The sequence below is a fragment of the Blastomyces dermatitidis genome (assembly GCF_000003525.1).
Source record: "Blastomyces dermatitidis ER-3 genomic scaffold supercont1.6, whole genome shotgun sequence".
Lineage (NCBI taxonomy): Eukaryota > Fungi > Ascomycota > Eurotiomycetes > Onygenales > Ajellomycetaceae > Blastomyces > Blastomyces dermatitidis.
In genome coordinates this window covers 3,632,744-3,648,509 of record NW_025544779.1, presented here as the reverse complement: position 1 = coordinate 3,648,509, position 15,766 = coordinate 3,632,744, and the positions used below count along the sequence as shown (strand labels likewise).

Here is a 15,766-nt window from a genome sequence, read left to right as displayed (position 1 = left end):
AAAAGGAAGCTTGACAATCTCCACGAGACCTGAAAGGATCAAGGCCCAACGGAAGTTTCTCCTCAAATATCGAAAACAGTAATTGATGGTTCTGATCCAATCGAAGGGTGGGGCAAGTTCAAGGTATATAAGATGATCCTTTGACCTCACGCTTTCTAAGGGGAGTATACTGTGAACTACCTAGGTATATCTGTCTTCTCATCCCAGGAGCGATTCATACAACTGTAATTACATCTCCAGGGGAACATCCTACACGTTTTTACTCCCATCCTTTCTTCCTAACCGCCATGGCTACCCACCCATTTGACCCTATCCGCCCAGACGAGGTCAGTCTTGCGGCGAGGGTTCTCCAGGCATCATTTCCTGGGGTATCTCTACGGTTCAAAGTTATCGATGTTCAAGAACCCATCAAGAGAGATGTCGTGCCATATCTCGAAGCGGAGAGGCTGGGCACTCCCCTTCCCGCGAAACCAGCTAGGATTATCCAATCCTTATTTCATAGGCTTGATACCAAAGCCTTCTTGAAGGCTCTTGTTAATCTGAGCACGAAGGCAGTGATCACGGTGAAGGAATTGCCCAAAGACGTACAGGTATGGTTTGCTTCATAATACGTTGTATAACTCTGAGACCAATCTTCCCTGCGTGCTTGCAAGGTGAATCGATTCTAAACATCTCCCGCAGGGACCTGCGGACGTCGACGAGATAATAGAAATCGAGCAACTCTGCCTCAAACACCCAGCAGTGCTCGCCGAAATTGAAAAGTTGAAACTTCCACCCGGCGTCATTGTTCTCAATGACCCCTGGATCTACGGCACTGATGATGAAAATGAGACACGGAGGCTCTTCCAGTGCTACATGTACATAGCAGAGACGAACCACGCACAGGCAAATCATTATTCATTGCCACTCCCATTTTCCCCAGTTTTCGATTGCCTCACTCAGGAACTCGTGCGTATAGACCGCCTCCCAACTGGGACGGACCATTCAACTGCCCAAACCAGTCCGTGGAAGCCAGTCAAGGCGGTTGAGTATGCCCACGACCTACTCAACGAACCGCTGAGAACCGATCTTAAACCATACATCGTGCAACAACCCGAGGGCGCTTCGTTCTCCGTAAACGGCAATAAAGTCCACTGGCAGAAATGGGATTTCAGAATTGGTTTGAATTCCCGGGAAGGCCTGGTACTGTACGGCATCACTTACGATAAGCGCAACGTCTTTTACCGCCTATCTGTAAACGAAATGACGGTTCCGTATGGCGGTATGTCATGATATCCAAACCATACGGATAATATATACAGGTCATGCTAATTTTCACAATTTTGCAGAGCCTCGAGCTCCGTACCATCGCAAACAGGCATTCGATGCCGGTGATGTCGGGTTCGGAATTACAGCCAACACGTTATCTCTGGGCTGCGACTGCCTAGGCCACATAAAATACTTCAACGGTTGTCGAACCGACTCCAAGGGTAACCCCGTCACCCTCGAAAACGTAGTCTGTCTGCACGAGCAGGATGCCGGGCTTCAACACAAACATACCAACTATCGTACCGCCGGGGCTACTGTTGTCAGAAACCGCCAGCTTGTCGTGCAGATCATTTGCACGGTCTCCAACTATGAATATATCTTTGCCTGGATCTTCGATCAGGCAGGAGGTATCGAGCTGGAAGTCCGCGCAACTGGAATTCTTTCCACCATGCCTATTGACAATGCGGATGGCGCCACCGTCCCCTGGGGCACCAACGTTGGGCCTGGCGTCATGGCCGCGTTCCATCAACATATTTTCTCCTTGCGCATTGACCCATCCATTGACGGATACGATAATACCGTGATATATCAGGATAGTGTCCCAATGGCCGACGACCCGGTCACAAACCCATATGGAGTGGGATATGTGACAGAAACAACCGTGCTGAACAAGTCTGGGACGGCCGATACCAGCGTCGAGAAGCACCGCGTCTTCAAAATCCGCAACGACAACGTCATCAACCCCATCTCGCGAAAGCCGGTCGCTTACAAACTACAATCAGCGCCCAGCCAAATGATGTTGATGAGTCCGCGCAGCTTCAATAGGAAGCGCGCACAGTTCGCGACCAAGCCGATTTGGGTGACTAAGTACCAAGATGGAGAGCTCTATGCTGCCGGCGAGTTCACGAACCAAAGCAAGAAGAGTTCTGGCGTCGAAGAGTGGACGAGGAGGAATGATGACACTGAAAACACGGACGTAGTATTGTGGCATTGTCAGTTCACCCCTCCCCTTTCCACCCCCCGGGCAGGGACGTTGTTTGTGATCATATTTGATGAGTGTTGTGAAATAAAAATGCACTAGATCCTATCATGGCTAACTGTTGTAAAACCACACACAGCGTTCGGCCTTACCCACAACCCACGCCCAGAAGACTTCCCCATCATGCCGGTCGAAAGGATCAGCATCATGCTTAAACCAGACGGGTTTTTCGAGAAGAACCCGGCCCTCGACGTCCCCCCGTCCAACCAAGCCTTTAACCGCTCTCAGCTGCATGAGGACGTGAAAGCCAGGGTCAACTCAGTAACTTCCTGCCCTTGCCCTGCAACAACGAAAGCCAAGTTGTAAGATTGGGCGGAAAGAGTTTTTGTTGGCAGCAGCGGCTAAGTTCACGATACAGTCAATGCCGGTAGAGTGATGGCTATATGTGTATATATGCAGACGTAAACGAAATGAACCATCCCAGCAATAATAGGAAGGGACAATGGAACTTTTAAAGTAAATTTCAACGCTGCTCTCTTTGCCTCATCCTCTTGAGCACCACCTAAATCGAGAAAAGCTTTTCAAATGGCCTCTGTTATCGTATAGGAATCATTCCTCAAGGGAGGATAGGACGGTGGGAAGAATTGCGTAGAGGTGCCTGCCTATCTGCCAATTCGCATTAATTCACCTCATAGCTTCTCTCATTGCAAGACATTTTGAAAGATGGGGAAAATTGATATGTCACGTCCCATCACTAGGTTTCGCCAGAATATGGGTATATATATACCTACGTACAGTACATGATTCAGGAGTCCTATGCAATCGATAGTTCGATAGTATGCTCGTGGAGTTTTGTTCCTTGCCGGACATTGAAATAGGTATGGTCTGACCAAAAGTCCTCCCATCCATCCTAGGCATGTGGTTGAACATACGTACCTCCTTCCGTCTTCTTTCTTCCAAGTGTTGTTGAGAGCGTCGTATAGGGAGCTGCTTCAAAGTATGTGCCACATTATGTAGGATAGTTGAAGGATCAGGACGTGTTTTAACTGCGAGATATTGCAAGCAACCCACACCATGTTGGTATCGCTGAATTGTGAAACCAGCCTCTTTCTCAGGTATAGGGGAATCATCAATGCGGAATCCATCCTCCATTGGTGTTCTGGCGACAGCTGCATCATCAAGGTAGAAATCTTCAACAAGGCATTTGATATATTGACAATGTGTCAAACCAATTCCCTTGTCCGAACAATTGACCTCCATACCCAAATACTTGATTGGCTGGTGTAGATCCTTGACTTCCAATTTCTCACTGAGCATACTCACTAGCCAATCGGCATTCTCAGGAGCTTCGGATATGATGTTGAGATCATCAACATAGATCATCATATAGAGGTGATGTCTGGATGTATGATACCAGAGTGCCGGATCATGGGCGCTGACTGTAAATCCAAGATCACTCAACAGAGCTGTTAAGTAATCATACCAGATCTTCACCGCAGGGTCCAGGCTGTATAGACTACCCTCAACCATGCAGACAAGTGTTTTCAGCGAACCTGCCTCAAATCCAGTGAATTGTCTCATATAGACCTTCTTAGTGAGGTGCCCATGAAGATATGTCATCACTATATCCACTTGATGGAGTGTCCAACCGCGTAGTGCTGCTATTGCAAAAAGAATACAATTGACAGTATCAGTGATGACAGAAGTGTAGATCTCTTCTCTAGAACCCTTCTTAAGTCAGTTATCACAAATCACTCAATATGATTTCCTAAGAATATCATCAGGATTGGCATTCGGGTCCGCGGGCCTATCTTTCTCAAGGAACACCCAATGGCCCGGAGCAATCAGTTCACCCCTCAGGACATCAGATCTAGGGATCAAACTCCATATATTGTGTCTCTCCAGATCAGTAATCTCGCATTGCATGGACTTCTTTCAATAATCTCCTACCCCCCCTGGCCGAGATGTGGCATCCTTGTAGGACTTCGGGAGGTTGCCTGTAATGGGGCTTGAAGTGTAAGTAGCCAGCGATTTCGCGGGCCGCAACCATGTGGAATTCAAATCATCAATATCGGGAGTGTCTTCCTCATCATCAACCAGATGAATATCGGGTTCCAGTACACCGGCATTATTAGTGAGTGCCACAGATATGACAACCAGTTCTGATTTTTCAGCAATCAGGAATCTCACATCACTACTGGCAATAATCTTGTCAGATTCAGGATGCCATAGGCGATATATCAATGTGCCACTGAATCCAATGATACAATAGAAATCAGCACATGGAGAAAGCTTATCTGCAGGCTGCTGAGATCCATGCAAGTGAACAAAAACCTCTGCACTTAATTGATGAAAATGTCTTATATTCAGTGAGATATTTGTAAGTGCATATCAAGAAATCTTATATGAACTTGGAATCACAGAGATCTCTGTAGTAGAGAGTCAAAATTTCAAGTTATAAAGAACTGTAGATGTGGAAGTATTATTGATTATTGCAATCACTGTCTCTAGAACATCTGCTCAGAACTTCTTAGAAAGATTGTCTTTCAAAAGAGCAGCTCTAACCTGTCTTATAATAGTATAGATCTCACATTTGAAAACATCATTCTGATGTGATGAATGTGATGCTGTTGATTCTCATTTGATATTATATGAATTCATAACTGTGTGTATATGTGTGAATCAGAAAACACTATTAATATCAGTTTATAGAAAAGCAGAGACTGTATACTTGAGATTACTCATGAATCTGAGTCACAACTCAAAGTATTGAACAGTCTCATTCTTGAACTTTAAAAAATACACTCAACAGTAGCAGGTTACATCACAGATAATAAGTATTCAGTATTTTATTTTCTAGTGAAACTCTAAGAGATGATCAGAGAGATCTTTCAATGTATATTTATTATCTGTAAGATTAATATGAATCTTCTCAATGAGTTGAATAGATTTAGATATCAGTGTTTTCAAATAATCTTATATTATATCAGTCTTGACACATTTCTTACAAAAGAACTTAGTCTTAGAATCTTTAATTGTAACTTCAGTATGAGAATTCTTGATCATAGCAATTATAGCATCAGTATGAATGTGACTAAAATTATAATATTAATTCAAAAAAGTCTTTGATATCTTCAATATCTGTGTTTTCACATCTGCAGAATCAATATTATTAACAGTAGTAGCAGCAGTCACAGAAAGATCAACTTTTCAATCAAAATCATACTTGTGAGATATTATCACAATGTACTTGACTGCTCTGTTTAGATGATTAAGATTCTCATTGAACTTCTACTTATCAATCTTATATATGTTATTCTGAGCAGTCTGAACTGCATGAAAAATAACATTATTCAGAGCTCTGTAAATGAAAAATGAGAGAATAGTGAAAGATAATGTAAATCAGAATCTCTGATCTTCAAGCTTTGTAAATGAGAGCAGGTTAACTGTAATATTAGAAATATAGTGAACATTCTGCAAGTTAACATTATCATTCTCAATCTCTAAGATGATAGTCTTAATCTTCTTAATAAACTCAGTTTCTTCAGTCACAGAATCAACAGAGATATTATTATTAAAAGATTTAATATTTAAAAAAGAATGAAGCTCATCTATCATATTCAGACTTATACATGTGTTCAAATATCAAGATCTAGAGAATGATTTTTCAGTGACTGTGAAAGAGAAATAGAACTTAATCTTTGTAATTACTGCATTTACTGCTGATTGAGAACTTATCAAGTCATTCTTCTTCTCTTTCTTCTTGTCATTCTTCTTGTCATTCTTCTTTTTCTTTTTATCAGAGTGTAAGATGAAACATCTGTCAACAGTATGTTCATATCTTCTGCAGTGAGTATACTTTTATACAGATGTATCTTTGTCCTTATCTTTATTCTTTTTCACAGTCACAGAATCGGCCTGAGACTGCTTTTTCTACTCAGTGATAATCTTCTTGAATATATGATTAATCAGTTACTTTATTAAATTATTAATATCAATGTTGACAATGAGTCTCTGATCAGTGAAGAAAAACTTATTCAAATATATCTTGATAAATGATCTTTGATAATTCTGCAGATTGTTGAGAAAAAGATTATAATATATATTCTCAGTGCTCTGACAGAGCTTCTTATAACAGATAATAAGATAATAGAAATATCTCTGAAAAGTAAGATAATCATTCTTCTTAACTTATAATTTTGTCAATTTCTTGAAGATATTAACTCATTCTTCAGTCAGTGATATTATATATTTCATATTAATCTTATCTCACAGAGCTGCAGTATTGTCAGCTTTCAAGATTTTAATAGTGATTCAAACATTTTTAACAAGACTTGATAGTATATATCTATATAGAGACTTGAAACAGATTCTTCACTTCTCAGAGTTAATATAACATATAAAAGAAAATTCTTATTGAGTTCTCAATAGAATGTCAGTTTTATTAATAACTTCTATATCAGTCAATATATTAACATATCAGACTTTATAATTAGAGTTATTAAATGTGATCACTGATTTGATATCTAGTGTATATTTAACTTTCTTCTGATATTTCTGTAACTCATTTCTTATAGTATCTCTTTATACAGAGACAGATGTAGTAAGATGTTGAGTAGTTTCAGTCACAGTTATTTAATTCTGTAGTATTATCTGTATAAGATTCATAAGATTGTCTGCAATGCAATAGATAGATTGATTTAAATTATCATTAAAAGTCAGCATTCTGAGAATAAGAAACAGTAAAGAATTTGAAGAGTTAAAATGAACAGATTCTGTAGATGAATATTAACTCTGCTTTTCTTTATTCTGAAGTTTCTCTGTTATCTCATCATCAAATTCCATACTCTGATGAAAACTGATCTCAGTCTTATCTTGCAAGTCAGAAGCTTTCTTATAATAAGTGATCATTCTATCAATGAGTCATCTAGTGAAGTGTGTGATTCTGAACCTTGAGCTGAACTCTGAAGTAACAGACATATCACTCATATTGAGATGGCTCTGCTTCTTCTAGATGTGTAAAAAAAAAAAAAAGTGATATTCTTCACAATGAAGAACATACTTTCTCAAAAATATAAAGTATATGAATTCACTGACTGACAGATTCAGAGAAAATGAAATATCTCTAATAAGAAGTAAGAGTCTTTTCAAAAAAGATGAACTATCTGTGTCAAAAATGTTGATACAACATTCTAAAAAGAAAAACGTGCCATCCGGGCTATAATCTGTAGAATAGTTGAAGGTTGTATTGATAGATCTATCTACAGGAACATAATGTAGGCTACTGGGGCAAAAGAGCTCAATCACCACCAGCGCTGCTGGTAGAAGGGCCGATCAACCCCCGGGACCCTCAACACCCCCCCTTGGACCAGCTAACCACAGAGTACAGTGGCTCCTCTCAGTGGCTTCTCTTAGTGGCTCCTCTCAGCGGTCTTTCTTTTTGGACTCACTCCTAGGGCTCAAGGGCTCACTCCTAGGATGTCTCTTGGCACTGTTAAATGTCCGGGGTATTTGTTTTGAGATTTTCTTAAGTCCATTCTGGGATCAAACTCATGCATGTTGACCACAGCGGGGCTCACGCTTAACGGTCTCATAATCTGTAGACTACTGGGGCAAAAGAGCTCAATCACCACCAGCGCTGCTGGTAGAAGGGCCGATCAACCCCCGGGACCCTCAACACATAATATAGTGGTGGGTCACGTGATCTAGTGGGATCGCTAACCGCAACGGCCGTAAGGGCCAACACATTATAATGGCATACGCTAAGTCATCAAAATGGAGGTATTAGTAATACATGCCAAGCATACGTAATGTATGTAGTGCGATTGCTTTATAGATGAGCCAGCCATCGCCAGAGAAAGATTGACAGCACCAGGAGATTTAAAAAAAACCCCCGGCAGCTCGATGCCAACTCGATGGCCCCTCAAAATGACGTCTATAGCAGCAAACCCTGCGGTAGGGGAAAACACTGCCTGCCTCCAGGGTTAGTTACGGTGCACAACGGCCCGCGTTCCAGTACGTTCCAAAGGTACCTAAACCGGAAACCGGAACAGGAATACGGGAATTTCATCATTATTACATCCAGGTGATCTCAATTCCCACCGAAATAACACCCTGATTCTTCTTCTATCCGCAATGGGGATTTGAGAGGGTAGTAGGCAACTAACTCATTTGAGCCGGCATATCCGGAGGCGCGAATGCGGATGCTCCTTTTCTTTTGAGGGAAATCGGCTAGAAGGTGAGTTTCACCATATTATTGCTTATCTATTCAGAGGTGCGGAGTGGATGGGATATGGGATGGATGGATTTCCCACACTCAAGGAAAGAAGAGCAAATTGGAAAAGACTGACTGACCGTTGTTGATACGATGAAGGTAAAATGCCATTGGCATAGCCGGGCGGCGTCCAACGGTCCAAGGTCGACAAACAACAGGTTTACGCAATAACGTGGCTTGCAAGCTTTTTTTTTTTTTCCTTTTCTGTTCTGTTCTTTGGGTGTCCCACATTCGAAACCAAGACACTCTCGTCCAACCAGAAACCGTAAAGTCGCACACAGGACCCTAAAGTATGTGTGCCGATTTCGAAGAGCTATAAATAGCTTTGGATGCACAGCGGCGGCTGGCTGGACGGGACTGCTGCGCGACATTTGATCCATGCTGGATGGAATCTTTTGTCAAAAGAAGGGCTAGAAAAATATCAACTTTTCCCAAAGAGGCCAGCCCTTGTATATGAGTCTATGACTGACCTGAAACTCGAAGCGGGGATAAAACACTGTGGATAGGGTTTTCATTTATATTTACTCCGCTCCGTACTGAAACTTACTCTACTTATGCAAGTCCGCTTTCGCTCATTCTGATCTGTTTTCTGCAATACTGCACATTTTCACAGATTACAGGGCATAAACATGCACAACTGGACAATCCCGAGCATCCATGCGGAACTTTAAAATGGGACGCGTGGATATGTCTTTGAAGTTTGGGGTTGCGTCCCATTCAGAACTGGCGACAAGAACACCCTGCCCGCCGTGGTCTGTTATGCGACTATTTGCCACTGAGGAGACGAGAGCAATCGCAACTTCGCAAGCGATTCAGCCACCGTCTTTCCACGGCCTTTGACGTGGTCGATGTGGCTTGCTACGACGTTTTCCTTGTCATGAATTCAGTCAAAGAAAATCTGCGATTCTGTGGCTGGCGGAGAATAACGAATCCCTTGAGTCAGTCCCTCTGAGTCGACCTCGATATGTTACATCTACTACGTAGGGTAGACTCTGACATTTTGACTACCTTTTGGCCGAGGCTGATGATCCATGAACTTTCTTTTTTTCAGTTGTTGTTACTCCGTACTTGTTGTTGGGCAAAATTTGGGCCGACGCTAGGAGAGAAAGTAAATAGAACCGTTTTGCATCAGCGATGAATGAATACTGAGATATAAATCAATAGTTAACTAGTTAAATCAATAAATAAATAAATAAAGCATAAAATGAGAATTTAAAAAAAAATCAATCATAAATCGACAAAACAGAAACATAAGGTTGGATCGCGCTCTTTTTTGGACTGCTCTATGAGGCTCAAATTCGATCTGTTGCTCGTATAAGAATCGCAATGGCGCCAGCTGCCAAGTGGTGACAACTGTCCATGAACAAGAATATCTCAAACGAAGGCGTCTCAGCTTCTCAAGCCTATCCACTCCTGGGAACTCCCAGAGCCCCAGGTGGCTGGTTCAGAACCAAGCCCCGTTTTAGCCCGGCTCTGGAGCTCTTGGGGCTTGTCTGGGGCCTCTGGTGAGGATGAGGACTCACACAACGCCAATCAGCAGCATAGATCTGCGCAGTTCCATGGGAACATTGGCTCGAGGGGTGGCGGGATGGCGGCGCGCATTGGTTGCAACTTGCAACTCGCAAGGAGGCCAAGAACAGGCGAAAGGGAGATCCGTCAATAATCCACCGCTAATAAAGAAGTTCCGCCGGCTGGGATGCGATGCAGTAGTAGAGTAGGTAGTGCACAACGAGAGACATCCCACATCAACATACAGCGTATATCAGGGAAAAAAGCCTGGAACAAAGCTGTCCAAGCACGCAAGTAGCCTGGCCAGGTTATTACTGCATGGTTGCCATTCTATACACAGTATTGTTGCTATGACACCAGACCTAAAACCAAAACCCCCCACTCCAATTGTTGTCTCTGCAGCTTGGGATACGATACACCGCAGTCACAAGCTCTGCATGAAATCTTACCGTGGATCTTTTTCAAACAACTCAATTGGAACCATTTCCAATCATCGTCTTCTTGCTTCTTTCTGCTGAACAACCTCGGTTCTTGGCTTCAACCTCTTAAAGATATTTCTGTTATTAGACTTCGTGAAGCGTTGTTCATCTCTTTTCACAGCGACAATTTCCTCATTCGGTATATACCATACCATACCTCCTGCACAGCAATCATTTCTTCTTCTAATTCACTCCCTCTTTGCTCTTGCTGACTATCTCTGTCTTCTTGAACATTTCCAAAGCCTAGCAAGTCTTTTTTTCTTACTTGATTCCTCTATATTCTCTCCAGCTTGACCACCTGGCGCTTTTTTGTATGCCTATAGAGTATCGAGTCGTGGCTCCCTGTCGCTCTACCTTACCTCCACACCTCTATCAAGCCAAACCTATATTGAGAGCTATTTGAGAACTATTTCTTCATCTCTGCTCGTCATTCCACGGTAGACGAATCAAAAATGATTCGACCGTGGGTTTCTACCCTCCTCCTAGTCCTGGTCCTGATCTCCTTCGTGTCCGCTGTCGACCTGGAGAGGGGAAGACAGGCCCGCTCACATACCCCATTCACCGGCCTCTTGAAGGCTCTGTCCGCCAGACTCTGGTCTCGAGAGATATACCTCGAGAACTATATCGTCTCTCGTCAATATGACCTAACCAAACGACAAAACGGGAGTGAGTCCTCCCCGACATCCTCTCCAGAGACAGAAAATCAACCGACAGCAGGTCCAACCACACCTAATAGGCCCCCGTCTCAGAATTCGGCCCGTGACACTTCAGCCGACGATGCTACAACACCTACAGCTCAACCACCAACTCAATCACCCGAACCCGAACCTGAACCTACACCCACACCTACCACTCGGGAGCCCCCGCCATCACCTTCAACCCCTTCAACCCCTTCAACCCCTCCAACCCCTCCACCCAGTCCTCCACCTCAAAGAACAACAACCACAAGCCCAACCCCTCCACAATCTAGGGAATCTAGAACGCCTCCGAGACCTCCCCCTTCCTCGAGGGCGCGCTCCACACCCAGACCTAGCCCAGAACCTACCACGAGGCCCAGATCACCCACTAGCACTCCCACTCGGAGGAGCACCCCTCCGCCAAGCAGTTCAACAAAGCTCATCCCGACCACAAACGCAGATGGCTCCCCGAGTACCATTACGACTGTCGTAGTTGTCCAACCCACGCGAACTAATTCACCAGGAGAGAACCGGCAAACACCACCTGGTTTGCAGACGGGTGCAGCACCCATTATAGCTGCCGCTATGGAGAAAGGGTTGTTGGGATTGCTTGGATTCAGTGGTGCTATTGCCATTGTATTGGCGTTTTAAATTGGAAAATGTGTAGGGGCCAGGGAGATACACACGATACCGGGACGAGCAATGGGTTTAAAACAATAAAATAAATAATAAAAACAAAAGGGGAAAGGAAGAACTTAAGGATGATCGTGGGTGGAGAAGGATTTACATTAGTCGTGGTAAGCAAGATAGGAAAACGGACCCAGAAGCACTTGGACCCTCTGTCTATTACCTCTGTTTTATTAACATCTTATTTTCGTTTGGGAGGGTTTTTCATTTTCATTTTTCCTTTTCGCATTACGGTGAAAATTAGAGCTCGGAGGAGGTGTCGATCCGTGGAATATTTAACTATTCCACCGGTCAAAGAAAACGGTTTAGGCCATGTTCCTCTGTTCTCTTGCCGGTCAAAGTTTTCTTAATAATAAATAAGAAATAAGAAATAAAAATAAGAAAGATTCATATATATATCGAAACACCCTATGAGAAAAAGTCTGGAGAAGGAGTTAGTTGTAATTTTCACCCTCTCGTTCTCGCTTCTTTTGTTGACAGGATTAGCTCTCATTGCATTGCACCCGTACAGAGTAGAGGAGCAGCTAATCAATTATACAGTTAATAATACCGAAAAACGCTCTATAAACATGAATACATAAATACTATATATAACTGCATAAACAAAATCCGCTCCCGTATGGTATCTCAACAAAAAAGAAAAGGAAAGGAAAGGAAAGGCGCTTACATGCCCGTCGAGGGACGCCGACAGTATAACGTAAATCCAACCCCATACAAGTATGGAAACGCGTCTCCCCATAGAATCCGAAACCTGAAGAATCTCAAACTGTCTAAATTCCCGTGAGGAATAGTTCACACGTACCTCGTACATTCTAGCGGCATCCAGGGTCCACCACGCACCAAGCTCGAGGTATCCTCCCTACCCCGGGCCCATAAGGAGGTAGCCGAAATCGAAAGGACAAGAGGAAACTAATACATTCCTCTGGCCATGAGCTTCCACCTCGTACCCACTACAGCAGAGACGTAATATATATATATATATATATATTTAATCCCCCTCCATCCTTTCCACCCTGTCATCTACCCCCCTTTCTGATAGCTTTCTTTCCCCCATCCCCCTCCCACCTCTCCTCCCCCGTCCAATACCTTACCAGCCCCTCCCATGCCACAGTATCCCCACTCTTCATCAACACCGCCACATCAACATTGAGGGGACTCTCAGGTCTAGGATCCGTCAACAGTTGCTGGATAGCCGACATGGTCGTCGATAGCGTGTAAGCGGGACTCCAATGCTCGGTGGTTAGAAGGGTTAGGCAGATCTCGCCTGTCGTGAAGGAGACGTTTGGGTGGCAGATACGGGTTCTGAAGGCTATAACTGGTGGGTGGAGCGGGTAGGTCGGCGGGATGGTGATGGTTAGGTGCCAGAGGCCGCCTGGGGGTTTTTTTTGGGGGAGGTTTTGTTAACTTTTTTCCCCCCCTTCTTTATATTGCAAAACTTGCGCGATTGGTAGGAGGTAAGAGGATGGAGGGAAATAAATAATACCTTCGTATGGTGTGCCATTTATGCCCTTTAGGACTGCTTCCCAGCGCAGCAGGTCTGTGTCGCTTATGGGGCCGAGATGTAGGAGAGCTTCGTTGGGGGATTTGGAGTAGTCGTTGAGCTCGCGGATGAGGCGTTTTGTGGTGGACGCGGAAGGGGCTTGTTGAGCCATGGCGCTGAGCTATTCTACTGATTGCGGGAGGCGTGAGTTGCAGACAACAGAGGGTGTGTTGGGAGTTATTTCATGATTATGGTGGTGCAGAGGTTGAGCTGTTGATCTGGTGGAACGAAGCTCGGTTTGCGCCGAGGTTATTTACCTGGGGTTTGTTTATCACCACGTGATGCACTTCCTCTTGACTCAATGCGCGAATGTTCAGGAGTTCTCGAAGCTTGTTCATGACTTGACTGCAATAGCTACGAATATCTCGCATATACCCTTTAGCCCTCAAAATGAGAACATCGCGGGTATCCAAGGAGACTGCAAAGTTAGTTGAGATCTTATCAAGCGCTCCACGCCGTCAATCGCAGCGAATTGCCAACGCAAATATCCCGGTAAATAGCTATGGCCTGGCGGAGAGGAGAAAAAGCGAGCTGGCATCCCTTCATAATAGCTCTCTAATAAAAGACGAGCCTCAGAGCGATAGTCATGATGACTCTGAACTCTCCTCTGCGAACACTACGGACATTGAAGACCTGCTTACACCAACGCGTCCGATAATGCAAGAGCGGAAACGAAAGCGAGGCCAGGATTCTTTATCCAATATCGAATTCAAGCGATCAGCTTCTGCATCCCGCCAAATACCTTCACGTAGGATGTCCAGCACATCACAAACGTCTACGATCATTAAAAAGGAGGAGATAGAGTCAGAGGCAAAGCCAACCCCAAAGCGACAACCGCGACGGCTACCGGCGCGTAAATCAACCGGCCCGAATGGCGTTGTCAAAGTCGAGCCTCCATCAAACTGGGAAAAGATCTATGATATTGTGAAGGAAATGCGCCGCAAAAACCCCACTGCGCCAGTAGATACCATGGGCTGCTCCCAGCTCTACTGGCGCGATTCTTCCCCGCGTGACAGGCGTTTCCACATCCTCATAGCCCTGATGCTGTCATCTCAGACGAAAGATACAGTCACTGCCATTGCGATGCAACGGTTACATACAGAGCTGGCGCCTGAACAGGCTAATATGGATACGGGTTTAGGAATGCGGGTCGTGAAGAAGGAGGAGGACGTGGGACACTCAGTAAAAGGGGAAGAAATAGGCTCGACGAAGAAGAAGGAGGAGGAGGAGGGGGAGGGGGAGGGGGTAGCAGCTGTGAAGAAGAGAGAGGAAGCGAGGCAGATGATAAAGAAAGAGGAGAATGAGGGACAGACTTTCAAAAGAGAAGCGCAGGGAGATGTGAAGGTGGAAACAAAGGTAGAAGAGGAACAGGAACGAGAAACGAAGAAAGTATTAGTATGGGACCGAAACAACCAACACACAAAAAGCACCTTAACTCTTGAGAACATCCTTGCCGTAAGCCCATCCCGCCTCAACGAACTCATCAGGACTGTTGGCTTCCACAATAACAAAACAAAATACATTAAAGCTGCCGCCGTCATCCTTCGGGACGAGTATAACTCTGACATTCCACCCACCGCGGAGGGACTCATGCGGCTACCAGGTGTCGGGCCTAAAATGGCTTATCTATGTATGAGTTCCGCGTGGGGCCGTGATGAGGGCATCGGCGTCGACGTACATGTGCATCGTATCACGAATTTGTGGGGGTGGCATAAAACAAAGACGCCCGAGGAGACCCGGGCGGCGCTGGAGAGCTGGCTGCCCAAGGACAAGTGGCATGAGGTCAACAAGCTGTTGGTTGGGCTGGGGCAGACGGTGTGTTTACCAGTGGCTAGGAGATGTGGGGAGTGCGAACTTGCGGGGACCGGGTTGTGTAAGAGTGAGATTAAAGGGTGGACAGCTAAGGTGAAGAGGGAGAGGAAGGTGAAGACTGAAGAGGATGCCGCCACTACGGTGAAGAGGGAGAGCAGGATGACAATCAAAATTGAAGAGGGTAGATGATTGGAGAGGTCTGATTTTAAAGAATATTTAGATACCCTTGTCGTATGTCATCTTTCGCCGCTAAATAGCCGGTCTGATATGCTAAGAGAACATGAAATATGCGCAATTCCATTATAGCTAGACGTCTGTGCCGGCAAGCTAGCTTTGCAAACAGCTCCCCATGGATCGGTGGACGCCTTGTTTTGCTGCGTTCTCTGTACGGAGATGGGGATAATTAACGATATATTTGTATGTACGATAGCCGGTGGTAATTTGAAGAATACTTATTAGACTCAATTCATGTATAATTACTGAGCCCCCCCCTTTTTTATTTGCGTTGCGGGTTCGGAGAATGCCCATGGAACGAGCCAAACCGTAACTGAATCTTATTTT

The 15,766-nt window shown here is 44.5% G+C and overlaps 4 protein-coding genes across 4 annotated transcripts; 3 read left to right on the top strand and 1 right to left on the bottom strand.

Annotated features, from left to right (window-relative positions):
* Positions 1–287: 287 nt before the first annotated feature.
* BDCG_06329 (primary-amine oxidase) lies at positions 288–2,593 on the top strand (the record flags this gene model as incomplete). Its single annotated transcript, XM_045422063.1, has 4 exons — positions 288–590; positions 682–1,261; positions 1,329–2,240; positions 2,367–2,593. The coding sequence occupies 4 exons, from the start codon at positions 288–290 to the stop codon at positions 2,591–2,593; spliced, it is 2,022 nt and encodes a 673-aa protein (XP_045277786.1).
* Positions 2,594–8,101: 5,508 nt separating this feature from the next.
* BDCG_06327 (uncharacterized protein) lies at positions 8,102–12,427 on the top strand. Its single transcript, XM_045422062.1, has 2 exons — positions 8,102–8,465; positions 8,601–12,427. The coding sequence occupies exon 2, from the start codon at positions 10,942–10,944 to the stop codon at positions 11,815–11,817; it is 876 nt and encodes a 291-aa protein (XP_045277785.1). The 5' UTR covers positions 8,102–8,465; positions 8,601–10,941; the 3' UTR covers positions 11,818–12,427.
* On the bottom strand, positions 11,841–13,778 carry BDCG_06326 (peroxin-4). Its single transcript, XM_045422061.1, has 2 exons — positions 13,337–13,778; positions 11,841–13,225 (listed from the first exon to the last, which is right to left on the bottom strand). The coding sequence occupies exons 1-2, from the start codon at positions 13,503–13,505 to the stop codon at positions 12,870–12,872; spliced, it is 525 nt and encodes a 174-aa protein (XP_045277784.1). The 5' UTR covers positions 13,506–13,778; the 3' UTR covers positions 11,841–12,869.
* Positions 12,850–15,766, top strand: BDCG_06325 (DNA repair protein Ntg1). Its single transcript, XM_045422060.1, has one exon. The coding sequence runs from the start codon at positions 13,784–13,786 to the stop codon at positions 15,392–15,394; it is 1,611 nt and encodes a 536-aa protein (XP_045277783.1). The 5' UTR covers positions 12,850–13,783; the 3' UTR covers positions 15,395–15,766.

Excerpts from the sequence above, each read along its gene's own strand:
- BDCG_06327 (XM_045422062.1), top strand. The coding sequence starts at position 10,942 with ATGATTCGACCGTGGGTTTCTACCCTCCTCCTAGTCCTGGTCCTGATC.
- BDCG_06326 (XM_045422061.1), bottom strand. The coding sequence starts at position 13,505 with ATGGCTCAACAAGCCCCTTCCGCGTCCACCACAAAACGCCTCATCCGC. Across the intron at positions 13,226-13,336 it reads AAATGGCACACCATACGAAG|GCGGCCTCTGGCACCTAACC; the intron begins GTATTATTTATT and ends AAAAACCCCCAG.
- BDCG_06325 (XM_045422060.1), top strand. The coding sequence starts at position 13,784 with ATGAGAACATCGCGGGTATCCAAGGAGACTGCAAAGTTAGTTGAGATC.